Below are 20,646 nucleotides of genomic sequence, written 5' to 3'. Positions count from 1 at the left end.
ACAACAAGAATTGAGCCATCAGGTTTTAGGAAAAGGTCATAAAAGCAGGTCAGATAAGGTGTCTTTTTCTTGCAGCATACTTCAAAGCCAGTTCTCTCACTGATTAACAGGTACTCCTATTTAAAACTGTCTTGAAAGGGAAGGGGGGAACAATGGGGTTTGCGCCATCCTTGATTTTCTTGTGATGTATGAATATGACCTGAAGGATTGGTATTCTCTGCATAGGCACAAAAGAGGTTGTTGGCTGGGTTTGTTTTTTTTTACTGTAACAATTTCAGGACATGTCTACCTTGTTTTTCCTGAAAGACCGGAGAACAAGTAGGGGCCTGATCCTGTTCCTGGTAGCTCAGTAGGAGCCTTGATTGGCTTCAGCAGGAACAAGTTCAGACTCACAGCTCAGCACATCGCAGAAAGGAAGGAACTGAAACCTATGAAAGGTTCTTAGGTTAGTGAACAACATTTTGATTGCTTTATCTTTCTGGGGAAAGGTGAGAGCTTCTTTGTGCTTGCTGATGTTGTGTTGCTGTTTTCTGTGTTTTCTGAATTTGTAATGCTTGGAAAACAAATTGTGTCCTTAATCCAATTTTTAAAAAAACACAAAGCTTCTCAGGCTTCTTTCATCCACCGCACATAAAAGACATCAAGCCCGTTTTTCTCATTTTCAGTCATCGTCTTTAACCTATGCAGAGTGGGTGAAGCAAGTGGTAGTTGGGGTTTAGTAATAGTCTTAATATCGCTTTAGCAATTTAAAAGCACGCTCTGATGATCACTTAAGAATCCCATTGACTTCACTGGTTTGGAACAGTCCCAACCTCCAAATTTTGCCAAAAGCAGGTACCGTGGAACTAGCTGACCTTATACTGACAATTCCCCACTGGGAAAATGAACTTTAGGAGGAAAAACATCCCCAGTTGTCATAAAAACACTTGAGGTTTTGGCCACTCTACCATATAAAACATTTTAACAGAAAGATTTCTCTAGCATCTTGAACCTTTCTTTCTTTGTTCTTTTTTTCTTTCTTAGCCAGTTTTCCTCAATTTCTATAAAATGGGTTTTATACTCATGAATTCCCCAATTTTTTTGTCTACTATTAATACGTGATGTTTTTATATATTTCTCTTTGGTTGTTGTTTTTCTTTGCAGGTTTTTTATAGTTTCATAGTTAGTAGGGTCAGAAGGGACCTGAGCAGATCATCAAGTCCGACCCCCTGCCACGGCAGGAAAGAGTACTGGGGTCAAATGACCCCAGCAAGGTGATTGTCTAGCCTTGTCTTAAAGCCCCCCGGCTTGGAGCCAGCACCACTTCTCTTGGAAGTTGGTTCCAGACCCTAGCCGCCTTGACCGTGAAGTAGCGCCTTCTGATATCTAACCTAAACCTCCCCTCTGCCAGCTTGTGACCGTTATTCCTGGTCACTCCTGGCGGTGCTCGGGGGAACAGGGACTCCCCCAGTGCCTGCTGGTCCCCTCTGACTAGTTTGTAGCAGGCCACTAGACGTTCACCAGCTTCTGGGTGAAATCTCTCCCTTTTTTTTCATTGAAAGAGCACTATTTGGTGAAACAAGGTGTATATGCTGTTAGTAATTTTTTTCTTATGGCAATTTGTTGTGCCCATCCTGTAAAGGTTCGCAGGAGGCTTTCCATAATGACTTGATTGCAAAGGGCTGGAGATGACCACGCTTGGGATTTAACTCCTGTGGTATTGAAGCTCCAGTTCTTGGTAGCTAGAGCCTGAGCCAAACCTCATGAAAGTGAATGGAAAGACTTCCATGCCAGGAGCAAACTGCAGTTTTGCAGTCAGAGTCATGTTAGGAGCGTGAAAAACAATCAGCCCCCTGGCTGCCCGATGTTGGTAAACCCTCCCCAATGTAGATGCAATTAACATCAGCAAAAGAGCCTTTTTTCCGGCACAGTTTGTCTCATTTAAGAAGCAGTTTAACTATGGAAGCAAAAGAACTTCTGCGTAAACAGCATATCCACAAAACCTCTGTTGGGTAGCAATCATGTTGATAAGCTGAAATCCTTAGTGACAGTTGTAGAAAAAAATGATTCTTCCGCGTTCAGTAGCGTTTATTGCACTCCATGCTTTTTATCACTGTGGCACTCCAACAGGGCCGGGAACTGGATCTCTCCAAGTAAAGTCAGGATTGTTTTTGCACTATCCACCTCAGATCCTTGCAACATCACCACTTTTTCTGAACTTCTCAGTCCGTGGTTTTATAGGACAGATGCTTTACCCTTTTGAAGCCATTTTCCTCAAAGTAATTTCCCCGGGCCTTTCGGAAGTGGTGGTCAGAGATCTCCTGAAGTTAAGTAGCATCTGATGCCGTTACATCTATGAAGAACTTATTGCCTGAGCTATTCAATTTAAGAGATTCAACTCTACATTTCAGTCACAATAGGAAAAGAAATGCGTGAGGAAGCAATCAGGATGCATGATTTTTGTTGCCTTTGCTGATAACAGGGATGAGGAATTTATACGAAAAATTGCCAAAGGGTAGCAATGCTGCAGGAAGAAATATGCAGGGAACTATGATCCATTTAAAAAAAAAAAAAATCAAAGCACCACCTAGGTTGAAGGGAAAGGTTTGCTTCCGCATAAGAAAGCATTTAAAAAGGAAACCGTACCAGATTCATTCACATATCTTACCAACTTTGTGTTAGCTGTCAGGATAAATGTTATTATGTTCTGTAAAATGCAGCATTCGCTTACAAGAGTCAAAAGAAAGATATGTGCTGAAGATGTGGATGGTGAGAACTCCGAGTCTGTTCCCGTGCACTCGCAGTTACTTCTCAGAGGATTACTTCTCAAGTGCTTACCTGTATTTGTATGGTGCTAGAATTTTTTTTCCTCAATAACTTTAATCTTTTGCATTTAAATTTGGAATGTGTGTGTTTCTGAGCAGCTTTAATATTCAAATTAATATTTTATGTTGAAAAGTGTCTTACCAATTATTTTAGGCACCATTTCCTATGGGTTTGGGGAAAAACCAATAGGTGGCTATGCATATTCTGAACAGATGCATTCCTTTGCTGCATTATGCAAAGGCAAATGTTACTGGGCTAGGACAGCAGAATCAGAAAACGAACATGACTTGAAAGAAGCGAGTGCCCGTATCTTGCAAAGGAGTGCATGTGGATGAAGCCCTGTGCCCTCTTAGAGCCAAAGGGCTTCATATCAGAACAGAGGTTCCCCTGCAGCAATCTGACTACAGGACCTCGGCCTATATCTGCCCAGTCTATATAGCAGGAGATTGTCCATCTTGAGTGACATGCAAAAAAATAACCATGCTGGAACGGTGAAAAGCAGGAATGTTGCCAACCCCATTCAGGCAAAGTCATACCTTCGCCTTAAGTCCCACTGATTTTAAATTAAGGCCATGTTTAAAGGTAATCCTGAATAGAGAGGTTTTCCTAAACAACGCAAGTGATGTTAGCGCATCTCAACGATCTCGTCTTTTATTGACAAAATACGAGCAAAAAAAAAACCAAAACAAAAAAAAGGTCACCAAAGTTTGTCCAGCAAAGCTGTACTATTGAAAATGTGCTTGTTGCAGCCTGGATTTTAAATCCACGTTCAGAATTAAGGTTGATGTATGTTGTGCGGCCGATTCTCCCCCTCCTCGTGCACTGTAAATACATCTCTGTGTACAGAGTGGGTGTAAAGTGTTACCATTCTGATTGTTAGCACATTGCCTCAACTTTTCACAAAAGATTGACTATGCAAGGTAGAAGGCCATGGAAAATTGGGCCCAGTTGTGTATTAACCTGGCTTTGTGAGAGACCATATTATTTCACTGGGGTTCCTTCAGCTTCCCTTTCTGCTGCTTTTGGTAAGTACAATACATAAAGGCTCAGACTTCGTTGTTGCATCGCTTAGGTCTTGCCTTTTGGCAGCACCTCCCTCCCCATGCAGCTATAGCCAGTTGGACAGCACGTAGCATGTGTCACTGTCTAACTAATCCACAGGGGAGGTCAATTTTTTGCAACCCTAATTAACAGAGGCTGGTTCTTTAGTTGAAGCCGTAGTATAGACACTCGTATGTTTAGCGCTCGAGTCCATTGGTTCAGCTTCTGCTGCTGGCCAAGGAGGCATCCTTCACAGAGTATTTGGTTTACAGAGAGGGAACTGCTGCCTGGGCAAAAAGGCCTTGCCTGAATCCTTTGTCTCCCTTTCCTTCCTCCCCACTGTGATTTGAACTAGCTTGTTTTGCTTTGGTTTGTTAGGAAGGAGCGTGAGCTGGGCTTTACTGGAGAGCAGAAGTTGTGTCTATTTTTTTCTCTGAAGATTAGTAATCTTCCTTTTGGATAATCATGGCCATAGGGGTGAAACAGTACTGCTGGGCTCATCATGTTGTATTGATTACATTTTTAAAGATTTCCCCAGATCATTAGGTATAGTGGAGTTATTGATGAAGTTGTTTTATTTTTCTTGCTGTTGCAAATTAATCAAAATATAGAAAAGATTTTGTACACACTGTTGCATTCCAGGTGCATCTAAAACTGAGTGTGGACTCCACTGAGGTTTTCAGTTTGCAAACCTGGACTAGCTCCTGTATATTTTGAGGTTCTAGTAATGTATTTTCAAGGCATTACAGTCACCTCGTTTTGATGTACTAGATGTAGAAGAGATAATCACTATGAACAACATTCAGAACTCTCTTATCTGAGTAATGACGAACAATGTCAAGACTTATTTTGGATTTTAAGAAGAGTATTTCACACTTGCTGTAGCTGATGACCCATCATATAGGTTAGGGCTAGAATTATGGCCCGTTCTTGGACTGCCTATCCCAGAGCATTGGGTTTGATTTTTTTTCTGTAGAAAATAATCAGCTTTACTACATGAACGGTTTCCTTTAAGTGAATTATACAAATGTTCATCTCCCACCCTAGAGATAGAAAAGAGTTAAGGATCCAACAACTGCCTTCATTTCAAATGTATTTGCTTTGTGTATTTAATCCTTTTTTTGTGTATTTAGAGTCATTTAAAGGAAGATGTTTTCTTGAAAAAGCATTGCAATTTTTCAGAATTTTAACACTATTTCCTAAGTCCAATAAGTTGAAGGAAAAAAATAAAATCAGAGTTTGGGACAGCATTAATAGCTTTAATTCTGATTCCAACCTCCCAAATCCTTTGTCTTCATCACTGGACCTGAAAATAGCCATTGTTGGTACTTGATCTATGGAGCCGTCTAGCGTTTTCTCACTTCAAAAGAGGATAGAGGGATCCTCCGTCCATCTCCTCTGACTTCAGGACCCTTAGCAAGGTGATGTGGAAGCAATTGTTGACATCTGTCAATCTTGTTTTAAAAACAATCCATTCAATTGGGGGTTTTTGCACCAAGTAGACTTCTAAGGCTTTAACTTAACCATAGCCTTGTCTTTTCACCTAAAAATGCTTTGGCAGTTATTTCACATAAGCTGTTAAAGGCAGTTTTTAAAATAATGACAGTCTCCCCCAAAAGTACATTCCTGTCTGACCAGGTCTGGATCCTGCTCCCCCGAATCTCCTTTTTCCCTTTTTTTGCATCTGAATCATGATTTTAAATCAGTGGTATTAGCAATGCTAGAGTCCTAATAAAATCAAGACTAATACTTTTTAGTAAAAGAATGCAGCATGCTTTGGTATCTTTACATATATAGAGTGCAAGTTTCCATGTGTGACAAATTTTCATTAGTGGAAAATCCTTTTCTCCTTTCAATCCAAGATTATTTCTAGCCTATCTGCTTGCATGATAACCTGTATAATTTAGCTGCCAAAGGGTTAAGCATCCTGGTGTCTCCTCTCACTGGTATTTCCAAATCTCTCCTGGGGCCCATGCAGCTTTGTGCCAAGACGCTTTATTGTTATACAAACGCAAAGAAGAAAAGAAAAAGGTTTTGCTTATAAATTTGTTGTCTAAAGCTTGATCCTGCTCATCACGTCTTGTGATGTTTGAGATACCCATAAAACTCAGGCTTAAAAGTGAAACAGAGCCTAACAGTAATACACGCAAGTGACATTAAAAAAGCAAATCAAAGGATTAACATTTAAATAACCTGCATACTGCGGTTTTACTTGCTTATGCTGATTTTAATCTGACGTGAATCTCCCAAATTCAGTGACTGCGCTCCTGATTTCTACCAGAATGAGCGAACCACCTCTGAACACTCGGAGGTGTAAAGTTTGTGATGCTGCATTCTCCGTTACGTGCATTTTTAGGCGGGGGGGGGCTCTTTTTCCTAGTGTTAACACCTAGTCTGAAACAGCGCGTCTCTCACATTAAGCAATCAGGGCTCGTGGACAGAGGGGATATCTTTTATTAGACCAACAAGATTTTTGCAAAAAAACCTTCTTTGCACGAATCTTGTTGGTCTAATAAGAGATATTCCTTCCACTCACGAGCCCCGATTGCTTTTTCCTCTAGACCAATACAGCTACCACCTGGATACCCGTCTAACACGAGTCCTTTTCCACATTGGTTTGAAACAAGAGTCAGTCTTCTTATACTATTACTTTTATCAGGGATGGTGCCCAAAGGCTCAAATGAGGATCCGGGCCCATCGTACTAAACTCTTTACAAGCAACTCGGCACCCGCTTCTGTTCTCTCTACGGCAAGCCTCTCGTTTGAGGTTAGTTGCTGCTGAACTTCCTTAACGAGCAGTGAGTGGCTTCCCTGGGACACGGGCCTGGGGTTTTTCCACCCTGCGCCTCTTGACTGCTGCTGAATGGGGAAGCGAGAAGACGGCTGCTCCGCTCACGGCTCTTTTCTTTCTTTTTCCCACTACCCTCCCCCCACCTTTAACTTTTTTCCCCCCCAAACTGGAGCTTGACGTATTCCTCCTAGATACCGAATGACCAATCGGATGGTTACTAAGGAGGGAACGTAGCCAATCGGTCATCGTTGCTACCTGTGGGTAATATTTTTAGCCGCAAAAAAGAAAAAAAAAGGAAAGGGGTGAGGTGGGGGGGAGGGCAACACAGGATCACTTCAGTCCAGTCTCCCCCTCAATCGCAGCGGCTGCCCCCTCGGTCGCACAAAGTGCTCTGTCCGGCTCCGGCCCTCTTGCACACGCCTGTGCAAGGCCAGCGGCTTCTGTCCAGGCAGGATCTTGCCGGGCCCTCCCCCTCCTCCTGCTCCTGCCCGTAACCGAGGCCTGCTTTACGTGGCTCCCTGTCACTTCTGCCCAGGCAGGATCTTGCTCTGCCCCTGCCCCGCCTCCCGCTCTCCGCAGGCCGCAGCAGTAGCTTGCCTCGCCCAGTGCCCCCCCGCGCTACAGAGGGGCGGGGAGGGCGGCTCCTCTTTGCCCTTGAGGAGCTGGGGGCGGGGCGAGGGTTCCCGGGGCACCTGGGAGCTGTAGTCTCTGCGCTGTGACAGGCGCTTTGACGTCAGCCCCTGACGCCACCGGTGGGGGGGGCGTGACGTGCGTCTCCGTGCTGGGGGCGGGGCAAGAGAGGCGATATATTGCGTGGCGGCGGGGCCCGGAGCGCAGCTGCGGCGGGCGAGCCCGGGCGGAGACAGCCCTGCAGCCCCGGGCCGGCGGCGGGCGGCGCGCAGCGGGCAGCAGCCATGGCGGCGCGGTGCTGAGCACAGGGACTGCGCACGGCCCCGGTGAGTGGGTGGGTGGGTGCCCCCGACCCCCAACCCCCAACCGCCTCTTATGTAACTCCCCGCTGAGGGGGAGCCGGGGGGCGGGGGCGCCTTTAATGGTGGCTTGATTTTTTTTTTCAAATTGTTTTTAAATAATTTTTAAGCGATCTTTTAATTATTTTTTTTTTTTAATGATATTTTCATGCTTTTTGAGAGTGATGTTTTATCTTTTTTTTAATACATTTTATTTATTCAGTGTTTTTTAATTTTTTATTAAGGTTTTAAATCGCATTTCCATTATTTTAAATCGTTTTTATATGGTTTTAAGTTACATCATCGGTTTGAATTACAGTCATAGATTTTTTTTTTAAGTGTATTTTTAATGATTTTTTTTAAATGGTCTTTATGCTTTATAAAAAATTGCTTTTATGATTTTCTAAACATTGTTTTAATACTTTCTAAAAATTATTTTTGTGACTTTTTAAAAAAATATATTTCTTATGCTTTCTAAAATTTATTTTTAATGATTTTTAATGGGTTTTTTTAATTAATTTTTTATGGCTTCAAAGTAGTCTGCATGGTTTTAAATTATTTTTATGGGGTTTTTTTAATGTTATTTATTGATTTATTTATTGTTTTTTGCCCCTGCTGGAAGGAAATAGGGGTGCAAGGAGCACCCCTGGTTTGCCCTTGATCTTCCCTCCCTGCTCCCCCTCCCCCCAGCCCCAGCAAACCTGGAGAGGTGGCAGCTTGTGGGGCTGCAAACTTTGGCCAGCTGGGGTGGGCTCTGCAAGGGGGCTTTGCCTTGGGATTTGCAAATTTAGAGCGGGGTGGGCTCTGCAAGGGGGCTTTGGAAATTTGGGGGTTTTCTTTGAGGGGGGGTGAGCTCTGCAAGGGGGCTTTGCCCTGGGATCTGGAAATGTGGGGGTTTTCTTTGGGGGGTGTTTTCGCAGGGCCCCCAGCTTCCCCTGAATCAAAATGCAGCAAAATGTGCCTTTCTACCCATCTCCCCCACGATTGCAAAAAAAAAATCGGGCCAAGGCATTGCAGGGTTTTCTGTCGCGAGGCGTGTCAGGGTTAACTTTGTGGGCTCCGTGACTCCATTTTATACATACTGTCAATTGGGCAAAGGGGAGGAAGGCTTGACCCCCTCCCCCTCTTTGCCCCCCCCGCCCAGATAGGTTTACGGGGGTTTTAAAAGCTGCCTCTCGCTAGTGGGTAGGATCCGGACTAGAGATCTGTGCGCTGAAGCAGCGTGTTATAAAACACGGGAAAATGTTCCACCATTACAGTGGAACGGCTCATTTAACCGTGATTGCTCACCAGGGTTAAAACAGAAAACACTCTTGTCTATATTGGGCATGCTTCGTTTGGATTAAAACGTGATTGTTCCAGAAGGAAGGGAAACATTCCTGGTATACGTGTGGTAGACATTTTCTTTTTGGTTTGCATAATTCTCCCCAAATGCACAGTGGCTGCAGATGCCTGGCTTTGATTTGGAAAGATAAATGTGACACCCTGGAATTACATAAGTGCCGGGAAGCATCTACATTAGCCCATAGGTATTTTATACCTATACTAATATATTAATAAGACCTATTATTTATGTACATGCATATATATGTGTGTGTGTGTGTGTATAGATATCTATATAGATTCAGATATATAAATAAATAGATATCTAGATCTGTATATCTATTTCTACATCTATATGTCTCTGCCACTTTAAAGCCCAAGTGATATGTTTGCACACTTTAAAATGAGAAATGACTCTCGGGCTACGACCTTTTATGCTAAATTAATAGGTTGGTGCTAAATTTTGCAGTTGAGTTCTATAAATCACCCAGAATAGGGGTTAGTAATTGAACCCCTGACAGGGCTGGCACTGGCACGACGTCCTAAGAAACATATTTGCTGCTTTGCGAATAACTCGGCGGAGGTGGGCCTGAGCTGCAAGCTCAAATAATTTTGAAGTGCCCTGTGCCATACCCATAAACACCTCCCGATGCATCCCCCACAATATTGTTTGTAATTTAGGTGGAACGTATTTGACTTTGGTGGCTGTAACGGATCTGCTCAAAAGCAGTATGTTGCAAATGTCTGTAGTTGAGAAATAATCTCTTCTAGGTACCACCAGAGGCTAAAAGAATAGGCCTTGGAGCTTGATATGACACTCGCCTTATTTGGATATGTTTGCTTTTGTTTTTTCTTAAAGGAACAAGAACACTCAAGGTGTGAAGGATAATACTCTACTAGAATCAGCACTTCGAATGAAATTGTGTTTCCCTGTGGCATCTTGAACACTCGTTTTCTTTGGGTTTTGCAACAGACTTATAACTTTGTGGCATAGCAGCTATGCAGCTTGAAATCCAAGTAGCACTCAATTTTATTATCTCGTATTTGTACAATAAGCTTCCCAGGCGGCGTGTCAACATTTTTGGTGAAGAGCTTGAAAGACTTCTTAAGAAGAAGTATGAAGGGCACTGGTATCCAGAAAAGCCATACAAAGGATCAGGGTTTAGATGTATACATATAGGGGAGAAAGTGGACCCAGTCATAGAACAAGCATCCAAAGAAAGTGGCTTGGACATTGATGATGTTCGTGGCAACTTGCCTCAGGATCTTAGTGTTTGGATTGACCCATTTGAGGTTTCATACCAAATCGGTGAAAAGGGACCAGTGAAAGTGCTTTATGTGGATGATAATGAAAATGGATGTGAGTTGGATAAGGAAATCAAGAACAGCTTTAACCCAGAGGCCCAGGTGTTCATGCCAATTAGTGACCCAGCATCATCAGTTTCTAGCTCTCCTTCTCCTCCCTTTGGTCACTCTGCTGCTGTGAGCCCAACTTTCATGCCCCGCTCCACTCAGCCTTTAACCTTCACTACTGCCACATTTGCTGCCACCAAGTTTGGCTCGACCAAAATGAAGAATAGCGGCCGTAGCAACAAGGTTGCCCGCACTTCTCCCACCAACCTTGGCTTGAATGTCAATGACCTGTTGAAGCAGAAAGCCCTTTCCTCCTCCATGCACTCTCTCTACGGGCTTGGCCTAGGCAGTCAGCCGCAACAACAGCAGAAGACTTCTGCCCTCTCTCCTAATGCAAAGGAGTTCATATTCCCCAACATGCAGGGTCAAGGTAGTACCAGTAACATATTTCCTGGTGACAGCCCCCTTAACCTCAACCCTCTCCAGTACAGCAATGCCTTTGATATGTTTGCAGCCTATGGAGGTCTAAATGAGAAGTCTTTTGTGGATGGCTTGAATTTTAGCTTAAACAACATGCAGTATTCTAACCAGCAATTCCAGCCAGTCATGGCTAACTAAAAATAAAACAGAAGTGAAATACAAGTAAATTCTATTGTACAAGTTGAAATGCACGTACCCAAGGGTGTATCTTTTTTCCACCTCTTGAGATTTTTTTTTTTTTTTTTTAAAGCTTGTAGTACGAATACATTCAAGCTTGGTTAGATAAATACAACATGCATCATTTTTTTCATTTGCCAACCAAGCACAAAGTTATTTTATACTGACTGTACATTTAAAATATACTCTTCAAATATGGCCTCTTACAGTATTTAAGATATAGCAAGGACATGGCTGATTTTTTTATATATATGCATATATAAAAAAAATTGGCACTAATAAGTGGGTTTATTGGTCTTTTTCTAATTGTATAATTTAATTTAGTACAAAGTTTGTAAAATATCAGAGTATATATATTGTTTCTACAACATGGTATTGCATTTATATCTTTTTACTACAGTGATCTGTGACAGCTGCAGCAGCTTCATGTTGTATTTTTTTTACTGAAATTGTAAGATATCCATCTTAAAGACATCACTTCTAAAAAACAAACAAAAAAATAAATAAAAAAGTGTGTACAGAATATTCCTTAGTGGTGGAATTAAAATGTACGAAATATTTGCTTTTTTCAAAAAGAAACACAAATTGTATTTTCTGTTAAAAGTTTAAAGATTTTTGCTATATATTATGGAAGAAAATGTAATCGTAAATATTAATTTTGTACCTACATTGTGCAATACTTGAAAAAAGGTATAAAAGTATTTTGAGTCAGTGTCTTACATGTTAAGAGGGACTGAAATAGTTTCTATTAAGTTTGTATTAAAATTCTTTAAAATTAAATGGCTGTTGTGGTCTTTGTTTTTACTATTGTGGTGAAGATCAGAGTGCTGTGGTTATAGTGTTGTGAATGCTAATGATGCAGAAAGGTCTGACTCAGTGCATCACAAAGGAATGATGGAAAGCAGTTGCTGTATTGATGCACCGCAATAATGGGTTGCGTTACCTAAAATAGTTCTGACAAAGCACACAGCTTGATTAAATTCTTGGCTAGCATTATTTGAGCAAACTCTCGCTGTACTGCTTTCCATATATGTCATTCTTTGCAGCTGGATCAGGTGGTGTTTTTAGTTATTTTACCCTTGAGAATTAAGATTACAAACTTTGAACGTTGAGTTACTGTGTGATATGACATATCTAGAAGGACTCAGGTGATGCAATGAAATTCACTTCCCATGTAATCGGAGTGGATTTGAACTATTATCTCTAAAGGTCATAGACCAATGCATCAGCATTCTGTTTCTGTTTTAGGGATTAATAGCTCAGAAAGTAGACTGAATGAAGCTGCTGATTAACACTTTAGTAAACTGATCCTTCAACTTTCATTTTATAAGCTCTCTTCTAAAAAAAACAACAAACAATTTAGTGTAACTAAAGCATCAGAGATTAGATAGGTTAAATTATTCTAGTAATAAGAGAAGAGGCTACTTTGATTTATTAGGGTTTTTCAAGCACGAACATAATATTTTATGGTGTTCATTTGAGTCGTACTACAAAAAGTCAGAGGGTTTTTGAGCAGCCTGCCAGGCTGAGCTGAAAAAACAGTTGGAATATTTTGGAAGTTTATTCTTGTATATTCTTTTGAGCTCTAATGGTTGTTGGCTGACGTTCTGGAGGGGAAGAAAACTTGTAAATTATTTTCTTTATCCTTAAAGCAACTAACCAAATTAACAACTTATTCTGCCAGTCTGCCATCATTCCAGTTTTACAAGGGGAACCGATTATTACTGGTATGTTTTAATGGACAGCATACTGGTATGTTTTAATGGACTCCATACTGAAAATGCTTTGTAAACTAAAAGTCAAGAGACTTAAACTGATATTCTGAAACCTGATAATCTGAAATCTGCCTCTTGAGTGAAGCTTGATGTTAGCATGCTTCTCGGTGCACTTGAGTTTCCAAAAGATCTAATTGCAAAACCCCCAAGTAGTTGGGTGAATAGAAGAGCTGAACTTACTGGGAGTAGTCGAGAGCTGGAAGTAGGAACAAGGATGCTCGTCAACACCATGGCGAGACCTTTGTCCTAGTGTGGACAGAATGAGGCTATGAAGAAGCATTAGGCTAACGAAGGGATTTGGCAGGGGTACAAGTCTAACTCTGCTACCAATTCTTTACTTCCATGATGACTAGGGTTCAGCGATGATAATGGAGGGTATTTTATTTTGAGGCGTTGATCTCGCTGTGTTGGAACTGGCTAATTTATGGAGTTCAGCACCTGGCCTATATCTACATTAATAGAGCAACAGTGGACAGATGGATAAGTGAAATTCTACAGTTTGCTCTCCAATTAAAAAAAAAAAAGATGGCTTTTACTTTTAAAAAGGACAAATACCTATAAAAGGGACCCAAATTAAAATGGAGAAAAATCTCAACTGTACTGAAAAATGGAGGCTTATTCAACAATAGTAATGTGTATTAAGGTTATTTGATCATTAGATATCAGGTCTTTCTTAATTTTGGTAGGCATGGTAGGATTGTGCTTATCCAAACATCCAACCTGAGTGATCAGGAACTCAGATAATTAGGAACGAAATGGAGAGCCCAGTTCTGGATAAGGAGGCCTACATAAGGGATCATACTGTGGACATTTTTCTTCATTGGGAATATTTCCTTGATCAAACTTTTTTTTTCTTTTTGCCTCTCCCTTGCTGACTCAAATTCATTCACTTTCATAGTAACCAATTATGCAGTTCATAAATGAGTGATGATTTCAGGTGAGGAATTATCTGTAGGAAAGGGAAAGTTTATTTTTGGTAGCGTTTGCTTTTTAAGTGCTGCAGCTGACCTCGTAATGTGAAACTTTTTGTGCTCCCCCCCTCCCCACTCCATCTCCCTCTCAAATGCATCTATACAGGTAGATATTGGTGACCTTTTTCAGGGAGGTAGCCTGGAGAGAGAAATTTCAATATACCTGATTTGGAAGCACAAGTCTCTAGAGGTTTGATACATTTTTTGCTTCCTATAGAAATAATTAGAGATTTTAATTTCTGCTCAGTCCATCTATTTGATCATGCACTGAAGCCTTGGTATGGAATTTGTTCCATCAAACATTTGCATTGCAACATAATGTCCTAAACCAATGCCAAGTAAATCTTTTGTTTAATTTCCACATACCCTGTATTCTCCTGTCATAGACATGCTGTCATATAAAAGGCTCCTGCTGTGAGAGAAATAGAGAGAGAATTGGGGGAAAAGAGGAAGATTTTGCCTGAATGAGCAAATTCATATATATTTTTTTTCTGAACATACAATTTACTTTAAATTGCCACTGTTAAATTAAATCTTCAAGTATGTCCTGAATTTGCACTGAAAGAAGCGCAAAATTCTGTACCAATAACTTCTGCCTCTTCCCCAAAACCTCATGTTCTGTACTTAAAATTTAAACTATTCTAAGTTAATAGATTTTGCTTTCATGTTACGCTGGGATTGGGTTCAGATGCTGGTTGCTGTTATGCTAGTGTAAATCTGTAGTGTATCTAGCAAAGGAATTGGAATTAGAATTGGGTGTTTAATAGGCAGCATTTTACTTTTTGTTACTGAGCAGTGTTAACTCGCAGATTAAACTTGTACTTTCAAATTTGGTCTTCAGAATTAACCAACGGACGAAGGAAGAATGATGATACGAAGTGAAGAGCAGTTGTAAAAAAAACCCGTCTCAAAATGCAAAGTCCTGCAGGTGGCTCCCTTAGCTACACATGAAGAAAATAGGATGGGAGAAGAAACTGTCAGAGGGGGTGAGTGATGCACCCCATTATACTGTAAGAAGCCCAGGCTAAGATCTCCCTCTGGCAAGGGTCTGGGAAGCTGATGGAGGTGGCACAGATTCTCCTTGCCGATGGGTGAGCCATTGCAGAGGGGTCCTACCTTCCAGCATGTGTCTGGTGTAACTGTTTGGGCTAGATGCTGGGTAGGTTTTTCCCTTCAAAGTGAGCTTCTTCCCACTAAGATCAACTGCAGTACTTAAATGGCAGTCGATTCGGGGCTGTAGTTAAGTACTTTTCTAGCCTGTTGAACTTTCCCACTCCCACCCCCTCCACTTTAAGGCAATCTTACATGAAATTGTAGCCTTTTCAAAGTGAGCTGTTTAATCTTAGAGCTGGCAGGAACTTTCTCTGAAACCTTTCAAGCGTCTGCTTTTTGTTTGTGCAATAACTCCAAAGTGGTGGTAGACTGAAGCCCTTATTTATTAGGTAGATCTTGGTGAACAAATTTCAGCCTAGCTTTTCTTGAAAAAGGGTTTAGCTAATAGTAAAATTCCAAAGTTTGTACTGGAAATGTGTCATAAACTTAATTGCACAGAACTATATAGAATTCTATGTATGATAAAACCTGAACTGATCAGTTAAATAATTCAGGGTAGAATTTTATTTCAGTTTAATGAAATTTTGCAAATGCAGAATTAATGTCTTTGGGCATGTTTAAAGGGTAATTTAAATATTTGATGCAGCTTTTTAATGTTTTCTATTCTTTTTAATCATAAGAAATTGCAGATTATACCAGTCTGATCTCATCTGACCTTTGGATTACTAGCGCAGATCAAGTACCGTAACCTAGTCATTTCTGTTTTAAGCCCAGAACTTTTTGATACATAGCATATTTTAAAATACATGTAGTCTAAAGGTGTCTTTTCCACATGACTTTGTCCTCAGAACTGTCAGAGTTGATATTGGGGGTGAGGGGGCTCTGCTTTCATACAGCCCAAATAAAATGTATCCTTTTTTTGTTCCTTATTCTTTGTGGAGCACAACAAAAATTCATACTGGCCTGGAACAAACTGATCAAATTTGCCATGCCGTTTCAACAAAGATTTATATGTTTTGACAAAAACTAACCAAAAAAAAAAGAAACAGAAACCTTGCCAGCTGCAGCAAAGCAATGGCATAGAAGAAACAATATAATATCAGTTTTTTCAGAAGGATTATACCTGTAACTTAAAAATCAAGTTGGCTCACAGCGGATTAGGGATTGGTAACAGCAGACAAAGCTTTCATCTGTGAGTCTAACTTGGTTCCACCCAGGGCAATAGCAACTGAAAATTACTGTCTGAGGTGTATGTACAATAAGTTTAGAGCAGTGGTTTTCAACCTGTGGTCCATGGACCCGGGGGTCCACAGACTGCCTAACGGGTCTGCAAAAGATGACTATGATCAATCAGTAGCACATGGATACCCACACTTACAATTCAAAGTGGTCTGCACCTCCATTCAATTTTTTTTAGGGGTCTGCAAATGAAAGAAGGTTGAAAACCACTGGCTTAAAGGGCACCTTGGCATAACAGAGGGAAGAAGATCAGTGCCCATGCCATCACAGGTTTATGGATTTTACTCTTGTGGGCTGAAATCTAGCACCTATCACCAGCACTGAACACACCTGCTTTTTTTTTTTTTTTTTTAAGAGGGAAATTTAGCTCACATGTCAAATGTAAAAGTATTCATCTAAGAAATATTAAGGGATATTACTGGGGTAATTTGAGCGTTGTTGCTACAGTATCCCGTCTCATCGATCTAGGCAATGATGTCAGTTCAGGGGCTTATAGCACCCTTTCAGTCCATAGGGAATTGTGTCATGGCATATACAGAAAATTGGATCCTTGGCCGATGTAAGTTATTGTGGCTCCTTTGCTTACAGGCGAGTTAAGATGCTTCTCGTGAACTGGGTCCGAGACATACAGCGGGACCTGCCTCCTATTGCATCCTGTTTTCTTTCACATATCATCTTGGAAAGCGATTTTGTGTAGCAGTGTATATGGTCTCTTGCTGCAGACAGTCACGGTAGATGATGACCCTGAGTTGCTATAGTGGAATTACGTGGCCGGCTGCCTAGTAGTTTGTGCTGCCGCTTGGACTGAAATGTAAAAAAAAGCCTGCGACTAGCAAACCAGCCAGTTGCATTTTTGAAATATCAAGTAACCAAACAACTAGTTGTTAAATCAGCTGTTTGCACCAACATGGGATCAAGTCCGAGTTCACTTTAGAGCTCTGATACCCTAGACTGTTCTATTAATGTTTCAGTAATAAATACCTCCGTTTGTATTTCTCGTTTTGAAGCAGATGAAGCAAACTGACAGTTCAGCAGTCTTTTTTCATATCATCAGCAAGTTGATTTAAATTGAGTGTACAATGTTGGCTGCATTCCTCTCATGAGCTGCATAAAAAGTTTGCTAAATTGAAGTGTCAGAGCTGTAAAACCTGCTGAAGTGATTGTTTCCAGAAAAAAAAGTCATAGGAATGGTTAATCTGTTACGGTGGCAGAGCGTGTGTGTGGCTTGTGTCTTGCTGGCTTTACATTTGTGAAGGTAGCAAGGAGGTTTGCCTAACAGAAGGGGAAAACATTTAAGGCTTGGAAGCATAAACTGCATTCCTTTTGGCATTATGAGTCCTTTACCTCACTGATAAAATATCAGTGCGCAGAAGTGAGAACAGGTGTAAAATATTTTTAGAAAAACCTTGGCATACAGCACAGACCTTCCCCACCACCTCACCCCTTTTTCTCCCTGTATTTTTTCCATGTTCATCAAAAAACCAAACGAGCATGCTGATGCTTGCATGTTTGGTGGAACTTTCTTAATTATATTGCTCCTTTGACAATTTGTGTGTCGCTTCAGAGGTGCATCTGAGACGGAGGGACTGCTACTGGTTTTTGATGCACAGCTGCTGTTTTAAAACAATTTCCTGCTTATATGTTTTCGTAAAGCTTGTGTTGCTACTTTTCCTTTCCTCTTTAGCCCTGAAAACTTCCCGTGTTACATAAAGAAGGAGCAGCGTGACATCTGGGACAATCTCAGTCTTGGGTTCCACGTGAATTTAACTCTCGGGACCTGTATGAGTTTCAGAGCGTGGGTTATATCAATAGATCTAGGAAACGTATTTGAGACCCTTGTCCTGAAGTCTCTTCCTTAGCACAATACATTAATTCCCTATTGCCTACACTCTCCTCTCTTGCCTCTCTACCTCTCCCCTCCTCACCCAATAAGGACTTGCTGATCTGGCACATACACATCAGGAATTCTTCTAGCCATCACTGGCAGCGTCAGCAGAGAGGCCTGGCATTATCTGGTCCATTGAGCCTGAGCTAGCCTCTCAGGCTAGTCCCTCCACATTGTGGCACAGTCAGCTTTGACCATAATTGCTGTTGAGAATGTATCCAAACTTGTATGTGTAATGTGCGTTGGGCTTTGTGGACTTAAGGTACCTAGAGGCATGCGGAGTACAGTGTGCAGCACTGACACAAAGCCCAAATAAGCTCAGCATCTGGATAGTGCATGCAGTAAAGAGGGTGCATGTCCTATGAGTAGGTGAATCCATGCAAAGGTTTGCAAAGGCCCTGTTCCTCTGGGGGCAAAGCAGAGGTGGTAGACTGGTATAGCCGATGGAGTACTGGATGGGGTCGCCTCGCTTTGTTGGGCAACCTGGGCCATGACACGGGCCCTCCTTGTGCCTCTATTCGTCTCTAATAAGAAAACAGCTGTCCTCATCTCCTTTGTAAAGCATTTTGTGATCTTCTGATGTAGACTCAGGTATTGTTGCTTCTCAGCTGTTCAGCTCTGACCCTTGTATTAAGCTTGTCCACTTTTCTAAATACCCATTGAAAGTATGCAGAAGCCAGACTGGCATTCTCTTTTTTCATCTCCTATGGATGATGTGGGTCCCTTTTGCAGCACACAGCTCAGGTAGGTTTGCATTAAGATGATCTTTAGTTTTCCAAGCAAGACATACAGAAAATGGAGCACTTTGGCTCCTGTTGTCCATGTTATATAAGAGCCTGACATGTCCACCAGTGGGACGGGAAAGTTCCCAGAGCAGTGGGATCTCACATGTTGACTTCTGTGTTCCTGTACAAGCCTGTGTGTGCTTGCATGTCAATAGGTATAGAAGTACCGTACATGCTCTTCTAATACCAATCTCGCAGAAATTCTGCACCAGCCTATTTCTTGAAGTAGTTCTGAGACAACAGTTAAATTAAATTCATGTGAAGATTTTGCAATTTTAAAAAATCAAAAAACTTTTGGCTTGCATGAAATTTAAAAGTTGCTGTTGTACATATGTGGGTACAGATGTGGGGGCCTGGACTTCTGTGCTGTTTCTGGTCCTGCAGCTATCTGTGTAATCTGAAATGAGACTTTTGGATTGGGGTGGGGACTTCACCTGAATCAGGCGTTCGAGCACCCACCTGTTCTTTTGACACCAGCGGACAAAGTAGGCCTTCAGTCCCTCTTAAAAGCAAGCTCTGGTAAGATCTCAGCTTGGGCATCCCAGAACTTATGCACGTAAAGTCGGAGCTGACATTTGAAAATGTTACTCATCTGCAGATAACACCTGCTTTCTAGGGATTTGTGAATCTCATTTTACATTTGTAAAGTGCCTTGAGCTTCTTGAATGAAAAGTGGTGTTTACCTTAACAGCGGATGTCTCACTGTTCAGCAGGTACTGCATGACAGTCCCTGTTAGGTCATTCAGGCTATACGGTGCCAACCGCAAGCAGTAGAAAAACCCTCATTCAGGCTGAAATATTGTCAGCCTGGCTTAAACATCATGAGATTTAATAACTAATAAAGATTTCTGTCAACAGGGTGCTCTGCTCCTTTAATGACTTGAGAGAACCAGAGCCCAGCAGCCTTGTTCTGGGGCAGGCCAGCTGGCAGGTGAGAGCAATCTCTTGATTAAGGCACCATCCAGCTGGGAGACTGAAGAGAGCTCCCAGGGAGAAGGGAAAAGGGGAGGCTCTGGAGGAAACAGCTTTGCTGTAAGTGGTTATGGATGATACCTGCGTTTGGGCCTCTCCTATAGCCAGTGGTTTGATATATATTTTTTTAATTGAACTATACCTCCTTTATGTTTCGGGGATACATTTCAATGGAGAGGCTGCAGACAGAGGCTGACTGATGGGACCCAGGCTGGTGAGCTGGAGTCTGGCTTGAAGCTATATTATTTTTGACCTACATACTGGGGCCAGTGTATTTAGGGGTCACAGTTTCTAGCTTTTCTCTGTAACCACAAAGGATTTTTATTTGTTTATTGTAATGGAAGTTCAGATTTGTAGGTAATTGCAGGGGTCTGGGAGGTGGGCCTTGACAATAGCAATACATTTATAGTAGCGGGCAACACTAGAGTCTCCTAGTGGAAGCAAAGTTTCAAAGAGAAGAGACCAGGCATGGGATCGACCAATTGCTGCCCTTCCTAATGCTCGCTTTAGAGCGGGCGTCCAGTTTTGGCAGCAGCATCAGCTCCCGTGTAACCACTTGTGGTCATGCATGTATTGATGTCCAAATGACTTAATCACCACATATATGCCCTTAGGGAGCTACGCGCTGATGCGTGCTTCTGCAAAACAAGGCCTGTTCTTGGTTCAGTACAGGGTGTGCCCTGCTAACCCAACCAGTAGAAGGCAATTAAACCTAAGTTTAGTCCATGAAGAGATGTGCCAACATACATTCATCCCCCCCTCTGCTCAGCGTTGTCTCCTTCCCCCCGAGTGTATCGCATGTCATAGCAGCTTGAGTGAGCAGTGCTGACTTGCTGATTAAACAAGAGATATTAGGAGCAGGGCTAGCCTGATGCTGTCTCCAAGAGCGCCTGCATTTGGAGGTTTAGGAGGCAGGCCCAGCCTTTATTTTTTATTTGATACATCTGTGGATATGGGTATTAGAAATAGGGCTAAATCAAAGCCCCACACACTGGGTTAACCAAGTACTAAATGACTGCACAGTGACT

The 20,646-nt window shown here is 41.7% G+C and overlaps 1 protein-coding gene and 1 long non-coding RNA gene across 3 annotated transcripts in view; both read left to right on the top strand.

Annotated features, from left to right (window-relative positions):
• The first annotated feature begins 417 nt into the window (after nt 1-417).
• The window catches only part of LOC149859000 (uncharacterized), an 81,816-nt gene continuing 61,587 nt past the window's right edge, over nt 418-20,646 (top strand). The window contains exons 1-2 of the long non-coding RNA XR_016443995.1: nt 418-445; nt 14,526-14,670. This is a non-coding gene — a long non-coding RNA (uncharacterized LOC149859000). The remainder of the gene's footprint in view (nt 446-14,525; nt 14,671-20,646) is intronic.
• TOB1 (transducer of ERBB2, 1) lies at nt 7,446-11,718 on the top strand. 2 transcript variants are annotated; one of them, XM_090061482.1, is made up of 2 exons: nt 7,446-7,593; nt 9,788-11,718. In XM_090061482.1, exon 2 carries the CDS (start codon nt 9,928-9,930, stop codon nt 10,897-10,899), a length of 972 nt encoding a protein of 323 aa, XP_089917608.1. In that variant the 5' UTR covers nt 7,446-7,593; nt 9,788-9,927; the 3' UTR covers nt 10,900-11,718. The 2 variants fall into 2 exon arrangements, with proteins under 2 accessions (XP_089917608.1, XP_089917609.1); XM_090061483.1 differs by lacking the exon at nt 7,446-7,593 and adding an exon at nt 8,515-9,134.

Source organism: Crocodylus siamensis, chromosome 8 (assembly GCF_052110815.1).
Source record: "Crocodylus siamensis isolate JL-2025a chromosome 8, ASM5211081v1, whole genome shotgun sequence".
Taxonomy (NCBI): domain Eukaryota; kingdom Metazoa; phylum Chordata; order Crocodylia; family Crocodylidae; genus Crocodylus; species Crocodylus siamensis.
This window is presented reverse-complemented; position numbering and strand designations above follow the sequence as displayed.